This window comes from Gymnoscopelus microlampas, assembly GCF_963454915.1.
Source record: "Gymnoscopelus microlampas genome assembly, chromosome: 5".
NCBI lineage: Eukaryota > Metazoa > Chordata > Actinopteri > Myctophiformes > Myctophidae > Gymnoscopelus > Gymnoscopelus microlampas.
This window is the reverse complement of record NC_139942.1, coordinates 24,327,936-24,345,050: the sequence shown is the minus strand read 5'-3', so window position 1 is coordinate 24,345,050 and position 17,115 is coordinate 24,327,936. Positions and strand designations below refer to the sequence as shown.

General features: G+C 39.5%; 1 protein-coding gene across 1 annotated transcript in view; it reads right to left on the bottom strand.

Moving 5' to 3' along the window:
* Positions 1-798: 798 nt before the first annotated feature.
* LOC311044740 (macrophage mannose receptor 1-like) overlaps positions 799-17,115 on the bottom strand; it is a 31,061-nt gene continuing 14,744 nt past the window's right edge. Inside the window, exons 10-34 of the mRNA XM_084056501.1 lie at positions 14,293-14,408; positions 13,945-14,093; positions 13,541-13,740; positions 13,210-13,328; positions 12,961-13,030; positions 12,586-12,739; positions 11,844-11,882; positions 11,401-11,564; positions 11,122-11,186; positions 10,880-10,980; positions 9,487-9,632; positions 9,164-9,269; positions 8,436-8,563; positions 8,276-8,308; positions 8,046-8,090; positions 7,438-7,461; positions 7,080-7,100; positions 6,786-6,891; positions 5,850-6,082; positions 5,394-5,559; positions 4,508-4,681; positions 3,993-4,109; positions 2,533-2,691; positions 2,403-2,429; positions 799-2,269 (exon numbers count right to left, since the gene is read on the bottom strand). Of these exons, the coding sequence (XP_083912627.1) occupies positions 2,019-2,269; positions 2,403-2,429; positions 2,533-2,691; positions 3,993-4,109; positions 4,508-4,681; positions 5,394-5,559; positions 5,850-6,082; positions 6,786-6,891; positions 7,080-7,100; positions 7,438-7,461; positions 8,046-8,090; positions 8,276-8,308; positions 8,436-8,563; positions 9,164-9,269; positions 9,487-9,632; positions 10,880-10,980; positions 11,122-11,186; positions 11,401-11,564; positions 11,844-11,882; positions 12,586-12,739; positions 12,961-13,030; positions 13,210-13,328; positions 13,541-13,740; positions 13,945-14,093; positions 14,293-14,408 (2,913 nt within the window). The 3' untranslated portion in view covers positions 799-2,018. The remainder of the gene's footprint in view (positions 2,270-2,402; positions 2,430-2,532; positions 2,692-3,992; positions 4,110-4,507; positions 4,682-5,393; positions 5,560-5,849; positions 6,083-6,785; positions 6,892-7,079; positions 7,101-7,437; positions 7,462-8,045; positions 8,091-8,275; positions 8,309-8,435; positions 8,564-9,163; positions 9,270-9,486; positions 9,633-10,879; positions 10,981-11,121; positions 11,187-11,400; positions 11,565-11,843; positions 11,883-12,585; positions 12,740-12,960; positions 13,031-13,209; positions 13,329-13,540; positions 13,741-13,944; positions 14,094-14,292; positions 14,409-17,115) is intronic.

Here is a 17,115-nt window from a genome sequence, read left to right as displayed (position 1 = left end):
ACCCCATGAAGCCTTGAATTCATAAAGGTTTTTTAGTTTTTGTCGCATTCCTAAGCCAATAATTACTCATAATCGTGGTTTCTAACCACATAAAAAGTGGTGAAAATGCACCGAAGAAGCATTAGAGAGATTTCAATCGATCATTAAAAGTAACACCTTGGTGTCACACTTCGTTGCAAATTCACACCCAACATTTTTAATCTTGTCTTTGAATGTGAAACATACTTTTAGGGCTTGTAAATATATATTTTTACGGGGCCAGAGCTCAGCTCTGGACCTGTTTTATTATTGGCATTATTCTGTCACTTCTTCTTCTTCTGCCACTTTTCGCAGTTCTGGCTGAACCGTGCAGTCGCTTTTTACGAAACTCGGCCATATGGTAGATGGTCATGAAAAACGATCAAGAAATAATTCTCACAATCTTTCGTCCAAAGGTGGCGCTATAGCACTCAATTGAAAATGCCAACTTTGAGCAGCCTATTAGTCTGAAGGTTGAGAGTTCGAATCCCGTTAATGGCAATAGGTTGAGATGTCCAATCAAACCATTCTGTTTCCATCTCTCTCTCTCATCAATCTATTGTTTCCATGTCACTCTCTTTCTCTTCAATCTATTCCGTTTCCATGTCTCTCTCTCTCTCTCCAGTTTCCATGTCTCTCTCTCTCTCTCTCTCTCCAGTTTCCATGTCTCTCTCTCTCTCGCTCTCTCTCTCTCTCTCCAGTTTCCATGTCTCTCTCTCTCTCTCTCTCTCTCTCTCTCTTCCATTTACTGGCCCCGTATTATCGCTGCTTGCAGCTATATTTTAATTTGTTTTCCCATCTGTATACATTCCTGAGACATACAGTACAGCATTAAATGTCTGGGACTCACCTCTTTTGAGTTAACTATACTCACAGCATTACATTATGTATACAGACAAGTGAAGTTTATGTGGAAGGAAATGTATTCTATCAATTTGATTGATTGATTGAATACTTTATTAACAGTTTGCAAAGACAAGCACAGGGAAGTACAGTTCAATACAAGGTCAATTATATTGATTATATTAAATTATGATTATATATAATGGCACAGCAGACAGGGTTCAATAATCACTAGGCTGTACAAATGCAAACACCAATGATTACCATCACTAGATGCATGTGTCTCATTCATTTTGTTGACTAAAACTATGACGAAAAATGTTCAACTACCTTTTTTCACTGACGAAAACTAAATAAAAACTAAGCTATGATGACTAAAACTAAGACTCAATATATTGACAATTTCTTCAACAAATAAAAACTAGACTGCGACGCCTTGTGAGCTTGTAGATCGGCTATTTTCAGCATGAAACCAAGTGTTAAATCAGCCATTACAACGCCATCAAGGCCCGCCAAAACACATTTTTGTCGGCAAATCAACTGTACATTTAGTCAACTAATTTCTTACGATAGTTAGTCGACTAAAACTAGACTAAAACAAAAACTTTTCAGATGACTAAAATATGACTAAAACTAAAATAAATTGTAGACTACGACTAAACTAAATAAAAATTTGCTGTCAAAATTAACACTGCTATAATTCTTATATACACTGCTCATTACATCCTGCTAGTTTGAATACCAAAACGCTCGCCCCAAAACACATTCGCCCCGGGGCAAATCCGGTGACCTCGGAACGGTCGCCACCTGGTATTCCTAAACGTAACCTCAGTAAATTATGCCTAAACCTAACCTTATTCCTAAACGTAACCTCAGTAAATCCATGCCTTGACCTTATTCCTAAACGTAACCTCAGTAAATCTATGCCTAAACCTAACCTTATTCCTAAACGTAACCTCAGTAAATCTATGCCTAAACCTAACCTTATTCCTAAACGTAACCTCAGTAAATCTATGCCTAACCCTAAACTTGTTTCTAAACTTATCCTCAGTAAACAAATACAAGAATACAAGAACCGCTGGGGGCTAGCAGTCCTCCAAAGAAATGGGGGCGAACGTGTTTAGGGGCGAGTCTTCAGGTTACCGCTACTTTGCCAATCACAGAGTTATAATAGGCTCTGGGTTCTCCACCTCTGCCTTCTCTATCAGCTTGTTGGTGTCTATCACGTCAGGCTGCGAGCGATCACGGTTGAAGTAGAGTGGATTGTCAAAGGTAGGCAAGGGACGGCCAGACTTCTTATAGAGGAGGAAAGCAGTGACCATTACGGCTGAGAGCACCGTTAATACCAGCACCACTACCAAAGCTGAGTGGACACGATGGCGTTGAGTTTCAATATCCATAAGAGCAGCTACATAATCAAAGGAACAAAATAAACAATGCATAATTAGTAAATAATCAGTAAAACAAATGATCAGGAATGAGACTATAAAGATTCCACTGTGAAATAGTACATAATACTATGATCCATAAATTAATCTTACCAACTGTCGGCAACTGTTCTGGCAGCTCTGGTAGGGGAGAATGGAAAATATGAATCAGATAACCGCTGATAAGGAATCCAATCACAAAGTATGTTGCTGCAGCAAAGTAATAGTGGTTTGCTGGTCTCACCTTTGGGCGCTTCACAGATATAGGCCCTGTCATACATCCTATTCTGAGCCCTCCACGTGCCATCCTCGGAACGAATCTCTCCATAGCTGTCATCATCTGGTTGAAATCGACCCCAGTTCACGTAGTCCATGGGTGTCCCATCCAGCCACATCCACATCCCTGCATAGAAAGAATAAGTCTATGTATGTATGTCTTCTTGGCTAACACTTTCTATGAAACCCATGTCTGTGATGCATTATAGAAAAGAATAGTCTGCACACTGGTGAGGCTGAAAAAGCTCTGCTGTATTTTTGCGTTGTCAATGTTTCAATCAATTCAGATCTTCATCAGGACGTATATATATATGGGAATACACATACGTTTATATAGGTCACTGATAGGCTAGCCCCAAAGGGCAAGTGAGGTCACAACAGTCAACTCAACTCATCAAATCAATTAGCTGGCTTTGCATAAAGACAAAAATAATATAAACAGTGTGCACCCATCCCAGAATCCAAATAGCAATTTAAAGTATCCCAAGGCTAATATATTATATAAATATCAGGTACTCAAACGACAAGGGAACACAGTGACAAACTACAGTATACTGTAGGACATCATGTATTTGTTTTTGTTTGTTATAAGTATAACTAATAAAGATATAATAACAACAGGGTCTACATTGTAGGGGGATCGACACTGGAATCCCTCCATAAGTAACCAACTCATAATAGAATCTGGCAGATTAAAGTCTCTTGGAAAAAGCAATGTCAACTCTATGAGCGCACTCTGTTACATGTGTTATGTGTTAAATATCGAAACGTTGACAACGCAATAAAAATACACCAGAGATTTTTCAGCATCAACAGTGTGCAAAATCTATTCTTTTATTTATGATACTTGTGTTTGTCTTGCACCATGGGCCACAGATGTGTGTACACTACCTTCTTCATGACCACTTAGTGACTTAATCACACTATTATTATGAGCTATGAGAACTATAATATACTATGATAATGACCAAAAGAAAATGTCTGTGAGTGACCAGTAATTATTAAGTATTATTACTGACCTTATATTGAAATTTTAAGTAAAACGCTTTATAATGTGTTATTATTGATTATTGTTATTATGAGTACTTGCTTATAACTGTAATTATACCGTGATTATAGGCAGATTGCAGCGCAATTATACTTATACTTATAAGTAACTATGTGTTATGAATATTGTTACAAGCATTATACATATTGATGAGTTCTTAACTATAATTATAGTGTAATATGCAGATTATAATGCATTATAAGTATGTTTATAAAGCATTATAATGTAGATATGGGCTTTATAGAAAGTGGTACCCTTTTCGCCTTCTATCATCAAGACTATTGCTTTGATTTACCATTTACACAGTAAGTGAATTCTTTAACCATCACAGTGAATTGTTGAATGTCTTTGTTATGATAAAGAAGACAGTGTAACTGTACCTTTATGAGTTTTGTACAGGCCTATCCAGAAACTTCTGTGGCTGTCTTTAAGCATTTCCACCTTGCTTTTAATGAAGCTCTGTTCATCAGGATCTTCAATGCTGGCTAGTTCCGCACCTTCACAACACAAAATACTGAACATTAAAACTTGAAAAGTGCATTCCTCAGAGCGCAGATTTCCGCCAGGCCGGGTTGCCTACCCAAGGCTGTGGCACTCGTAGAGTGAGCCCTACGAGTGTTATACTGTAGTTTGTACGTGCCTAATTTGGTGCAACAGTGATATTTATAGCATTTCTGGCACATTTCTGTCACCCCCCTCTTGATCACATGACTCCAGAGAGAGTGTGTACTGAGTTGTTTGAGTTCTAGACAAAATCTGTAGGAGTTGTAGCAAAAAAGGATGTATTGTTCAACCGGCCTATATGGGGTGTGTGTGTGTGTGTGTGTGCGTGTGCGTGTGCGTGTGCGTGTGCGTGTGCGTGTGCGTGTGTGTGTGTAAGAGAGTGTAGTCTTACCAAATATTTTACAGCTAGAAGCTGCATTTGCCCACTCAATTTCACTTGGCATGAACAGGTAGCAACTATCCCTAAATGGCATCCAGGCAAGTGTCTTCTCTGAATATGGCGTAACAATAGCATCAGGGCAGACACCCGGGTGTTGTTCAGTCGACTCAGTCGGTGGTAGCACATCTGCAGTCGTGAGAAATTGCAATGACCAAATTAACATTTTTTTTAAATCACAAAACATGCTCACAATGTAATTATACAGAAAACATATAAGATAAATGACTAAAACTAAATTCAGAGTTCCAAAAATGAGTCTATCTGTTGACATTTGAGCCCCACATGTACTGTATGCCTGGGGACACACAGGGCAGTGATTCTCAAAAGGATCCCAAATAATTTGTAAAAAAAATGATTTTTTTTTTCTTTAAAACCTTTTTTTTTTTAAAGGAACTTAAATATACTACGTTATTCCCATAATGCTCTGAAACTGCACGCGGCCCACCCACCTGACCACTTAATGTTACAGTAAGTGGTCAGATGGGTGAGGCGCAAATGTTTTCTATATTTTCAAGTGGATCTTGGTCCAGAAAAGGTTGAGAACCACTAGATTAGGGTCAGGGTATTTCTTGTTTGGAGATTCAATGTGCTGGTCGATTAGATATTTGACTTTGACCCGATATTAAAACATCTGTGCCATATAAACCAATACAAATGTGTAATTGATACAACCCCTAATGCGGGGTAGAAATATATGATATTATTTACTGTATGGAGCATTATGAAGGCACACTTTAATCTTTACATTTATTCTGGTGTACTAAATGGCTTAAGTCATGACTGTTTTATTATTGCGTTTAAAATGATATAATCCAACTACTGTAATTAATTGTCATACCTGTGGTCTTCATACAAACACTATTCATGGTTTGATTGCACAAAGCAGTCTTCCATTTTCCATCCACATCCACATACACACAGGGTCGGTCTCTGCGTGGCTCGTTTCGTGCCCAGTTGGTTATGATCAGGTGCCAACCATCAATGAACCTGAAGTAACCCCCAGTCTGAAAGCATGGATGGTTCATTTAAAAAAAAAATCAATCAATCAATCAATCAATCAATCAATCAATCAACCTGTCTGTCTGTCTGTCTGTCTGTCTGTCTACTGTATCTATCTATCTATGCACAAATGAACAAAGATACAGTGCCAGGTGGAATGCGGTGATGTGCAAAATAGGCTTAAAGTGGTTAAATTGATTTTATGCCATATTAACACATTTAGCTGGGGACCCCCTGGAACCCCCTAAGGGGTCCCTGGACCCCACTTTGAGAACCACCGCTATAAGGCATGTACCTCCATTGTATTGAGACCAATCCATAGAGGTGTTTTGAGATTCAGAGCTTGCAGTTCCACGTAGGCTTGTGACCAGTCATTCCGAAGGCTGGCCAGTTGAGCACCATCAGGCTCACAAAGCTTCTTAGCCTGATCCCAGGTCACATTCTGAGTCAGAACTTTGATAGAGTCATTACCCAGTGTGACATAGTTGTCAGGAGTCTCTGGTTCTGTTACAACTGTGAAGCGTTCGTCTGTGGAAAATTACAGTGGAAAGTAGTTTTTACCATAATACAGTATTTACATGGATACATAGTGCATGGTAACTCAATTCTTTCTCATTTATATTCCAGGGACAGATAGAATCATTCATCTATAGTATTTAAAGTCATAGTTTCAGTTTTGGAAATACTTCTACTTCAGTGACAAAACAATTACTATATTTATTAGCATTGCTGACCAGACTGACTGCTTTGCTCTTTGTGAACAAAACTTCAACCAATGCTTCAATGTCAGACATACTTGAGGACAATGTTAATTATGTACTGTATGTACTGTACTGAGTACTGTACTTAAGTATATGTATTTGTGGATACTTGACTCCACTACCTTTCAAAGACAAATATTGTACTTGGACTTGGAAAAAGTACATTATCAATTAACCACTTAAGCCGTATTTATAGTATAGTGAAAATAGCCGATCTACACAATTTAATATTGCAAGGATATTAAAAATAAAATACTTTGTAATTTGTACTCTTGAAAGCAAATACTCCAGAAATGTAACTCAAGTACAAACTTGACAGAGCAACTTTCCCTTTGCAGTTGAGTAATATTTGAGCAGGACTATCTATACTTTGACTCAAGTACTTGGGTTAAGTCGGGGTTGTCCACCACTCTTCAGTAAGTTCTGAACCACAACAAGAACATATGGATATGGTCAGACGTTTAGCTCACCAACATTCCTCATGCAGACATATTCATTGGTGTCATTGCAGGACTTTATTTTCCATTTCCCAAATTCCTGGTTTGCAAGTTCGCTGCTCAACACAACACACTGATCCTGGAAAGGATAAGGAAGATGGATTATTGTGAAAGGTAGCCATTGTACTGTACAATACCAGGTGCAACTTAAAATGTCTTGTCTGTAGAGCAACTCTGGCCTTTACATTGTTATAATTTACAATAGCTGGTTTATATGATTTAGCAAGATTCATATATTTGTGCGTTCACATCATCATGTTACTTTACCTGACCAAAGTGGTGGATGTCCTAAAAAGAAGAATCAGTTTGTATAGGTTAGGCATGTCACATTATTGTAAATCGCAACAATGTGTTAGTGATGTGTATTAGACCTAATCTTGTTAAATCATTTACTGGAGTTCACTGTTATTTGCCATGAGTATAACTCAGATAGGAATGATTATTACAATTTAAAATGACTAATGCGATGCCTGTTTGTAACACACGCTCCTTGGGCACAGTACTTGGAGGCAACTCTATGACACTCACTCACTCACTCACTCACTCACTCACTCACTCACTCACTCACTCAGACAGCGGTTTTGTGCATTTATACATAGATGTTGGACTTGGAACATATTATTACCTCGTGAAAATGGTGTAGAAAAATCTGAAATCAAGAATCAGAATGTGCATTTTAAGTAATATGAATGTACATTTTATGTATGTTTTTAGTGAGATTTATTCAATATTGTTAAATGGGGTGTAAGTGATTTGTTTTGTTAAAAAGTTATGTTTATTTGCATAAAATGTCAAAGCTTTATATTCGTAATCATTGAATACTCATTCAGTAACCGGGGTCTCCCCATCTCTCCAGCTCTTTAATAAACAGAAAATACATCTTCAGGTCGGGATGCTAATTCTATCCAATGTGTTCTAGTTCCAATTTTGTCTGCTCATTTCTTCCCCCATCACTTCCAGTTTCTCTTGTTTATCCTGTATCCTGCATGAGTTCTCTCTCCTGATGGATGGATAAAATTGGTATCCTGACCTGACAGTGTATTTTCTGTTCACTAAAAAGCTGGAGAGACGGGGAGACTCCTGTTACTGAACAAACAATAGAGCTATTTAACACTTATTTTAACAAAATGATAACACTTACACCACCTTTAAATACTGTACTGGATTACACTGCCCTTAGTCATGAGTATAATTCAGTTCAGAAGCGTTACAATTTAAAATCATGTTTATTACCTCGTCATGATGATATCTATGTAACATGTGGTGTCGATGGGGATGCTAAATAAAGAATCAGAATACAAAGAACAAACAAGTATGTTATTTATGAATGTACATTTTATAAAAAAAAATCTGAGATTTACTAATATTGGTAAATACTGTAATGGGTCACACTGCCCTTGGTAATGAGAATAACTAATTTAAGAAGCATTACAATAAAAAAAATCCTGTTGGAACATAATTACCAGCCATCTATGATGGGTGAATGGGGATCGAGCCTAAAATGAAGAATTGGAAAGTATTTTATGTAAATGTACATTTTATGTATGATATGTTATGTCTTTAAGAAATGGATTTGTAGTTAGCGTAACAATTCAATTATTTAAAACAGATCTCAATACTCACAGAGGTGGCCATGTTTGCATATCTCTTTGGTCGCCCATCAGTCCAGTAAAATCCATCACCTCTTAAACTGTTCAAACCAATCCAAAGATCTGCAGATGCTGCTTCTGCCATTTTGCTGGCCAGAAATACTTTTAAAAAAGTAACAATGGTTTAGAGAGTCTCACGTGAATGCAACTAGTTTTATACTGGGTAGGTAAAACCTAAAGCCCTTTTCCAAATTAATGATTTTATGTAAATGAATGAAAAATACTTTAAATGTTTCCTGAATATTAATTTAATTAATACATTATTAATTTACACTTCACAGCCAAACCAAATCTTCCATTTTGCAGAGACCCATTACTACTAAACAAAGGGACATTGTTCTGCAACGGAAGGACATACTGTATGGAAGTGTCATGGTAACCTATCATTATAAAAGAAGTGTTTGTTTAGAATTCTTTAACATCAAGAACACTTACAGAACCCTCTTATAAGAGTGATTTTACGGCAGACAGTAAATGTAAGTAAATAAAAGCCAAATCATATCTCTAGTCGGAATGATTGTGTGCGTGCGTGCGTGCGTGCGTGCGTGCGTGCGTGCGTGCGTGCGTGCGTGCGTGCGTGCGTGCGTGCGTGCGTGCGTGTGTGTGTGTGTGGCTCTACAAGATATCTGTTCATGTTATACCGTACCTACTTTGTGTAGTGTGCAAAGACATTTTTAATTGAGAAAAGGAAAAAGGACATACCTTGCTCATTCCTTGATATAATGGAGACTAAATTCCCTTTCTTTTTAAGACATTGGTCCCTTGCAGCTGTCCATGTGTCCTTCCGGTTTGTAATGATCTGGTAGCACTATGGGTATGAAATGTTAAAATAGTATATCATAGTCATTATCATGACAGTATTTTAGTCATTATGTATGTAGTCACATAGTATTTTAGTCATTCATGTCAGTATCATAGTCAGTCAGTATCTTGGCCGTGAACACTTTTGAGATTTTCAAGTGGGCCGTGATCCAGATAAGGTTGAGAACCACTGCTCTATATATTCCTTAACAATGACCTCTGACCTTTGAGCCAAATTTGGTCCAGTCACCAGGTGGGCAGCCACCTTTAGGAGCCACAGTGGGGGCTACAGTTGTGTTGACAGGGGGCGCGGCACTGCGTTCACAAATGGACCGGTGCTCAACACCACAGTTGAAATCATCCCAGGACCCTGCAAATACATTGAAGAGGAAGGGGTTAATTGTTTCATTTCTGAATTTGTAGCCTAAACAAAATACACAATAAATGTGCAGCAAAGGACATTAAATGGATAGAACAATGTAAAATGTGGAAAATAAGCTGAAGTGTCTACAGTATGTCACACAGTTGAGTAGGTTTGGGCAAGTGAGACACTTGCACACAAGTAAGTACTGTATGTAGTCACTGGTGTAGCTCAATTCTGACCCTGCCCCCCCCCCCCCCCCCCCCCAACTGGTTAATGTGCATAGAATGACATTACACTGATGTCAACTTGACACATGCACGCACGCACACACTCACGCACACAACAGCTTTCTAAAGAAAAGAAAGCCATCACAAAGCCTGCATTCACACAATACAATAGTTAAGCGAGTTGCAGAGCGTAAATGACATGTACAATATCCATATTTTGTTGAAAACGATGCCTGGTTGTACTGTATATCATAATCTCAATCTCAAACACGGGAACCAGGCCAAAACAGAGCCAATAGCTGGATTTGTAGAGATGGGGGTTGTGACAATTGTGTTTGTGCCACCTGCCTGCAAATCCCTGTGCACTTTCTTGTCATAGATATCATTTTTGTCTGTCCGTCCGTCCGTTCGTCAGTCAGTCAGTCGGTCTACCTGTCTCACTGCCGGTGGCAACACTCTCTGCCCTGCCTGTCGATCTTGCTGCTGGTCTCTGCATATTTCTTGGTTTCATCGTAGACGCCATGAAGCAGCCGCTTCAACCACACATGAACCTACCTGACAACTAAACATAGTCCAGTGTATTCAGTTTGTTTGTTTAGCTTCTTGGACTTGGAACGGCAATTGTTAAGCGTGTATCCAAAGCGACTTACAATAAGTGCATTCAACATAGGTAGGGAACGAAACTACCAATCACCAGAAGTCTTAAGTGCATTCTCTTCTAAAACAAGCAACTAAGAGTATACCTTGCTAAAACAATAAAACAAGCGCTCGTACAACTAGTTAACAACAAGTAGGCAAGGCAAAGAGGAAGGGTAGTGTTTCCTGAAGAGGTGGGTTTTCAGCCTGCGGCGAAAGATGGGCAATGACTCTGCTGTCATGACATCAGTGGGGAGTTCATTCCACCACTGTGGGGCCAGAACAGAAAAAGCCGTGACCGTGTAGATCGGCCTGAAGTAATATGTAATATATTGTAATATATTGTACATACAGGTAAGCCCTCAAGGGCATGCTGCTGAGTGTACTCACCGGTAGAGTAGCTCATGGCAACACAATTCTCATCACTGTTAAGGAAATCGGGTTTATTTTCACTCCACTTCTGAAACACTGCTGCAGAGCCATCCATCCACCTTAGAGAACAACACCATTATACCTGTAGGTTAGTCTACACTCAATACTATATTCTGTATGGATTTTGTTGTTGAATAAGAACATAACAATAATAATTTGATGTAATAATACTGTAGCATAGCATAACATAACACACTTACTCATATGAGCCATCAAGGTCCACTTTCAAACCTATATAATAAGTTCCAGAATAACTTCTGGATATCTGTAGACACAAATGGACACACAAACACAGCACGCACGCACGCACGCACGCACGCACGCACACACACACGCACACACGCACACACGCACACACACACACACGCACACACACACACAGTCATAAGTGCAGGACTTCTTATTTTTAGAACCGTGATATGAAGTTTGAGTGCCACGATTGCTGAGTAAAGTAATGTACTATGAATGTTAGTGCCAACCTGTTTCCACAGAAAGACATTTTCAGCTTCACTGTTGATGATGACCAAGTCACCATGTTTCCGTTGACAGTAACGACGGGCATCTTCCATTGCCATAGAATGCCTCATAATGAAATATTGATTCCCTTGCCAAACAAGCCAGCCATCCTCAGTTACATTGAAGTCTGCAAAGGGTTGAGAAAAATGTAGAATTAAGTCCAAGTGCAGATCGCCAGACCAGTCTTTTCTCATTCATATTTTTTATCACATTTTTAATTATTGTTACGCACCTTACCCGTACAACATATTTTTTATATTTCTACTCTTACATGTTTTATGCCTACTGCAGCGCTGCTATGATAACTGAATCCCCCGGGATCAATATAGTTCTATTTATTAAAAACATTAATGTCAAAAAAGCTGGTAGCATCTACATCTAGTCTAGTCATGTAATGGAGACTTACCTTTGTTAGGGTCACTGGGGGGTGGCTTTGGAGTGACTCCTGTGAAGACACAGACCAGAGGCCAATACAATCAATAACACATATACTGTACTGTCAGAGTTTGTTTTCATTGTTGATGTTTTGCTGTCAATATCAGGGTTCAGGTGCTACAGATCGTTAAACACTGTATCGTCTTTCTCTATTTGAACTTCATGCATGCACACTTCTACAAATGTTTGATTATTTCCACGTCCTTTTAACTTTTTTGCATACTTCTTTGACCAGACAAATGTCCTTTCTTTCTTTCTTTCTTTCTTTCTTTCTTTCTTTTTTTTAAATAATTTAGTAATTTAGTAATTAAAAACAAGATGGGGTCTAAAAATGGTGTGGATCTTGGAATTAAGTGGCCAGTCTATGGCGCCAGTCGTCTCTGAGCAGACAGACCCAGGATGTACTGTATGGCTTTGACTTCGGTTCTATAGGATTTGGCACCATGAACCTAATGCCTCCTAATTTTGTAGTAACAAAAAGGTGCACCTTTTTACAACAAATGTAAATCCCATGTAAATCCCGCCCAGTACATTTGATTGGGTAAATCGCGGCCTGCTTCCTGATCTGAAGGCGTGCCCACTTGTAGCCAATGTGCATGGGTTCTCAACACGGCTCCCGACTGATTCAAGCGCAGCTATGAATCTGTTCTAGAGAGATTAGTGATTGATAAACAGGAGCAGAACTGACCTGGATTCAGTCCGCATGGCCTTACCTGCACGTATCTGGCACAACCAATCATTGACACTCTCACAGTGCAGGTCATTCCACGACCCTTCTCCAACCCATTCGCTCATGTGGAATTCAACGCAAGATTGAGAATTATTTGGGTTGTTTGGCTGTCCACTCATCCAGTGTAAGAAATTTACCTGTGAAGAAAAACAAATGGCACAATTATCTAGAGGTTTTGTTATGTCTATTTACAGGGGTATAGTGGCGATTTTTTTCCACTGTGGGGGCTCTATTTTAAAAACCCTCTACAAAACCCCTGTATATTTGTAAATATGTTTTCTGAGGAGTAAAAAAAACATGACAATGAGTTGTCCAACATGTGAAACATTGTGGAATTTACAATTCATTTCCAACTCACAGCGGATTCATCAGTCCAGACATAACCAGTGGTTTGGTCAGGAGCATTGAGGCCAATCCAGGCTTTCCCGCTGCAGTGATTAAAATAAGATAAATAAATAATAAGTTGTCAGCATCTTCACTTCAATTATACTTAAGCAGTTAGTTAGCTTTTCCCACATTTGGCGATTATCTGATGTGCTCTGTGCTGAAAAACAACATATTTTAAACATCCTGAGAACTGGTTCTGAAGCTGTGTCTCAGGTCTTACCCTTGTTGTCTTCCTATGTCTGAACTACTATGGAGGCTGAGTAGATCTCCTCCGATGGCCCTGCAGTAATCTCTGGATTCATACCAGGTCTTCTCACCAGAACGTGGTCCTGTAAAGAACTGAGACACAAACAACAAGAAGTCACAGTCAAGATCCAGTGCTACAATAAGCTAGCTAATAGCTATGAGTACATCCGCATTTGCAGGTCTTAACTACTCAGACAAAGATGTGGGCTTAGATATTTCTAGTTCTAGATAGTTTTTTGTTAGACCTTAATTTAACATAAGTGTTTATGTATGTGAATGAAGCCTTTCACTCCTTGCAGTTATACCTTGTAGCAGAAGGATCTGGTGGCCATAGGCTTCCAGCCCTCAGTGCAGTTGATCGGGGTTGGAGTTGGTGGGGGCGGGGTTATGACAGCCCCCTCTGCCAGATGTTTGCAGATGTACTTTGTTGTATTAGTGCAGGGCAGGATGTCCCAGAGCCCGGCAAAAATCCCAGTCAGCATGGCAACACAACCCTGCTGGTGTCCTAAAATAGAAAATACATAAATATTAAGAATAACATAAATCTATCAGTGAAAAAAATAAAATAAAAATCTGTTATTGATCAAAGGTTATTGTGCTTTAATGGCTGTTTAACTTGGTTGCGTGGATGACAAAAATACTTCAGCAGTTTACAGCATTTAAGGAATTCAATTAAAAGTTATGGAAATATTCTTTCTCCATAAGGTACCTGGCATCAGTGCATTCCAGTGAGTAAATCTCACAGTGGCTTTGTTGCTCCACTCAAAACTATCGATATTTCTCTGGTTTGAGAGACCCAGCCAGAAATACTTCTCTGGTCTCATCCCCACCAAGCTGACAAGGAATGCATTATCCACTCTAGAAACATGTAGACAAATCAACATGATCTTTGGCTTTCACTCAATCATCTTTCCTCAACATGTGAAGGTAATAGAAGTGCATTCACAATGATGACATTTTAAATAATTCCTCAAAAGTTCAAAGCAGCTTGTAAATCATAGTAAGACCTGTGATTTCCTGGGGTTGATCACACGTTAAAGTGAAAAAATGTTCTCACCCATTTGAAACATCCACCATGTATGAGTCTGAGCTCTTGCATTCGGCTTTGGCTTCATCAAACGTCTTTGTCGCAGAACCCACCAAGTAGCAGTAGGAACCATGCCTTTTCCAACCCTGTAATGCAGACAATATGTAAACGGTGTTAAATAAGTGTTACAATGGTGCTATATTCTGATATTAATCATTGCTATAAGTGTTTGTTCAGTAACAGGGGTTTCCCCATCTCTCCAAGGTCTTTAGTGAACAGAAAATAGCTACATTTTCAGGTTGGGATACACATTTCACCCTATCAGGAGATAAACAAGTGAAATTGGAAGTGATATGACAAAAGAAATAAAGAAAAACAAAGAGCAGACAAAATCCTATAAAGCTGGTAAATGGGTTCTCTCTCCTAATTGGACGAAATTGGCGTCCCAGCTGAATTGTGCACATTATCTTCTGTTGTTTTAAAAGAGCTGGAGAGAGAGGGAGACCACTGTCATTGAGCAAACACTTAATACTACCGATGGTAACTATAAGAAAAAATTGCTTCCACTTTCTAACAAAAAAACTTTTGTTTTAACCACATTTTTTTTATTTACACCACCTTTAATTAGGATTGTCGGCAGAGTGTACAATGATTTATTGTTATGGGCAACCCAGGATGTTGCGTTTTAGTTTTTGCAATCTTCAGTGGTGGATGTGAATGTGATTAATGTCTATAATAGACGCCCTCTTCAACCTACCATGACTTTGGGACTAATGGGTTTTCCTTTGGGTGAATGTGTCTTCAAATGTAGAGAAAGGTCCATGTATTATTTTTGATTCAGTATATTATACACGTTAGAGGTAGCTTAAACTAAACTGTTGGTAATTATCTTTTTGGGCATTCATTTGGGAAAAGGCAATTCCATTGTCATGTTAAATCGGGTTTTCAATTAGCATATCTTCAGTTGCCCATGAGTTTTGGGAGAGATAAAAAGTGTGTACATGGGGGACTCCGCCCACGACGCCGGCAAGATGGCAGCACTCTAGAGCTGCTCTGACCTGGCCAATGTAATCCGCTTAAAAAACAACATATTCCCGAATAATTTATGGAGTTCTAAAATGTAATCTCACCGTACTATGAACCAAGAAGTTAGGAAAAGTGAAAGAATTAGAAACAAGTCTACAACAGCCCGGCAATCACACTTCTCTCCCCAACGCGGGCGACGAGAGATCACAAGAACCACGCCGCCGGTCACAGCCGAGGCGACGCCATTATCACCCGAGTCTGGAAACTACACAACAAGTATGGACCCCGGCACCGAGACGATCCTCGCCGAGATCCGGACCTTTCGACAGGAGGTAAATGGACAATTGGAAACTTTGACTGTGTCCATGACCGAGATACAACAGTCGGTCTCTGGTTTGAGGGTTCGAATGGACGAGGTTGAAAGTCGAGTTGGTGAAAATGAAAATGGCTGCGCTCTCAACCAGAGACTCCTCGGCTTTTTGCTCAGGAGGGAGAGAGAATTAGAAGACAGATGTGAACTTTTGGAGAATTCCTCCAGGAGAAATAATTTGAGGGTCTACGGGGTCCCCGAAGGGTCAGAATCGGGGGACACGGTAAAGTGGGGTGAAAACTTCATCAAAGATCTACTACACTTGCCCCCTGAGACTGAATTACGCTTGGAACGTATGCATCGCTCTCTAGTCAAGAAGCCGGGAGCAACGGCACCAGCGAGATCTTTTGTGGCTAGATTCCTCGACTTCCAGATGAAGGAACAAATCCTCACGAAGGCATGGCAGGAGAAAGATCTGAAATACAAAGACAGCAGAATCGGCTTCGATAACGACTACTCCCCCGCAGTACAGCGTAGGCGCAAAGAATATGCTGATATGAAACGTCAACTAAAAGCTAAGAACATAAAGTTCAAGTCCCGCCATCCTGCAAAGCTACTAGTGGAGCTTCCAAGCGGAACAAAGACCTTCTCTTCAGCGTGGGAAGCGGCCGAGGGACTGGCAGACCTGGGCATAAAGACCGACCTGTCTGAGTGGGAGAAATTGGACCGAGAGCAGAGGCGCATCGGATGGCAGATAGCCGGCAGGGACGGAGCGACGAATGCGGCGAAAATACGCAGCGTTCTTCGCGACGCAGAGGAGCTGCTGAAGCCAACTGGGGACTAATTCTTCAGAGGAAACTACAATTCAGTTCGGTGAGAGTGAGTAATCAATAAACGGGACGTTATGGGACTTAATTATTATGGTAGACCGTTCAGTAAAGTTTAGACACAACATTGATTGTTGAAGATTGGAATGGCGACCTTTTTGTCATCTATCTACTTTTCGTTTTTTATCTCGACTTATTTTGTTCTCTAGGAGGATTGGGGTATTGTTTGTGTTAATATAAATCTCTCTGTGAAGGAAAAAAAAAAAAAAAAAAAGGAAAAACAAGAAATGATGACAAGTCATATTATACCAGCTGCATGCTGCATGTTGTAATTTATTTATTTTTTGGGTTCAGTTAGCCTATTTAGGCAGGTGGATGGTGTGTATGCATGTGTGTGTGTGTGTGTGTCTATATGTATGTATGTATAATTGTATGTATGTGTATTTTGAAACTACTTTTCTGACTATGTATACATTGTATTTTGTGTGTGTGTGTGTGTGTGTGTGTGTGTGTGTGTGTGTGTGTGTGTGTGTGTGTGTGTGTGTGTGTGTGTGTGTGTGTGTGTGTGTGTGTGTGTGTGTGTGTGTGTGGGGGGGTGTCTTTTTATTTTAATTTTTCTTAAATTCACTATATCCCAGATTTAAATTCACTTAATTTCACGTAAATAACAATGCTGGTCTGATGGAAGGT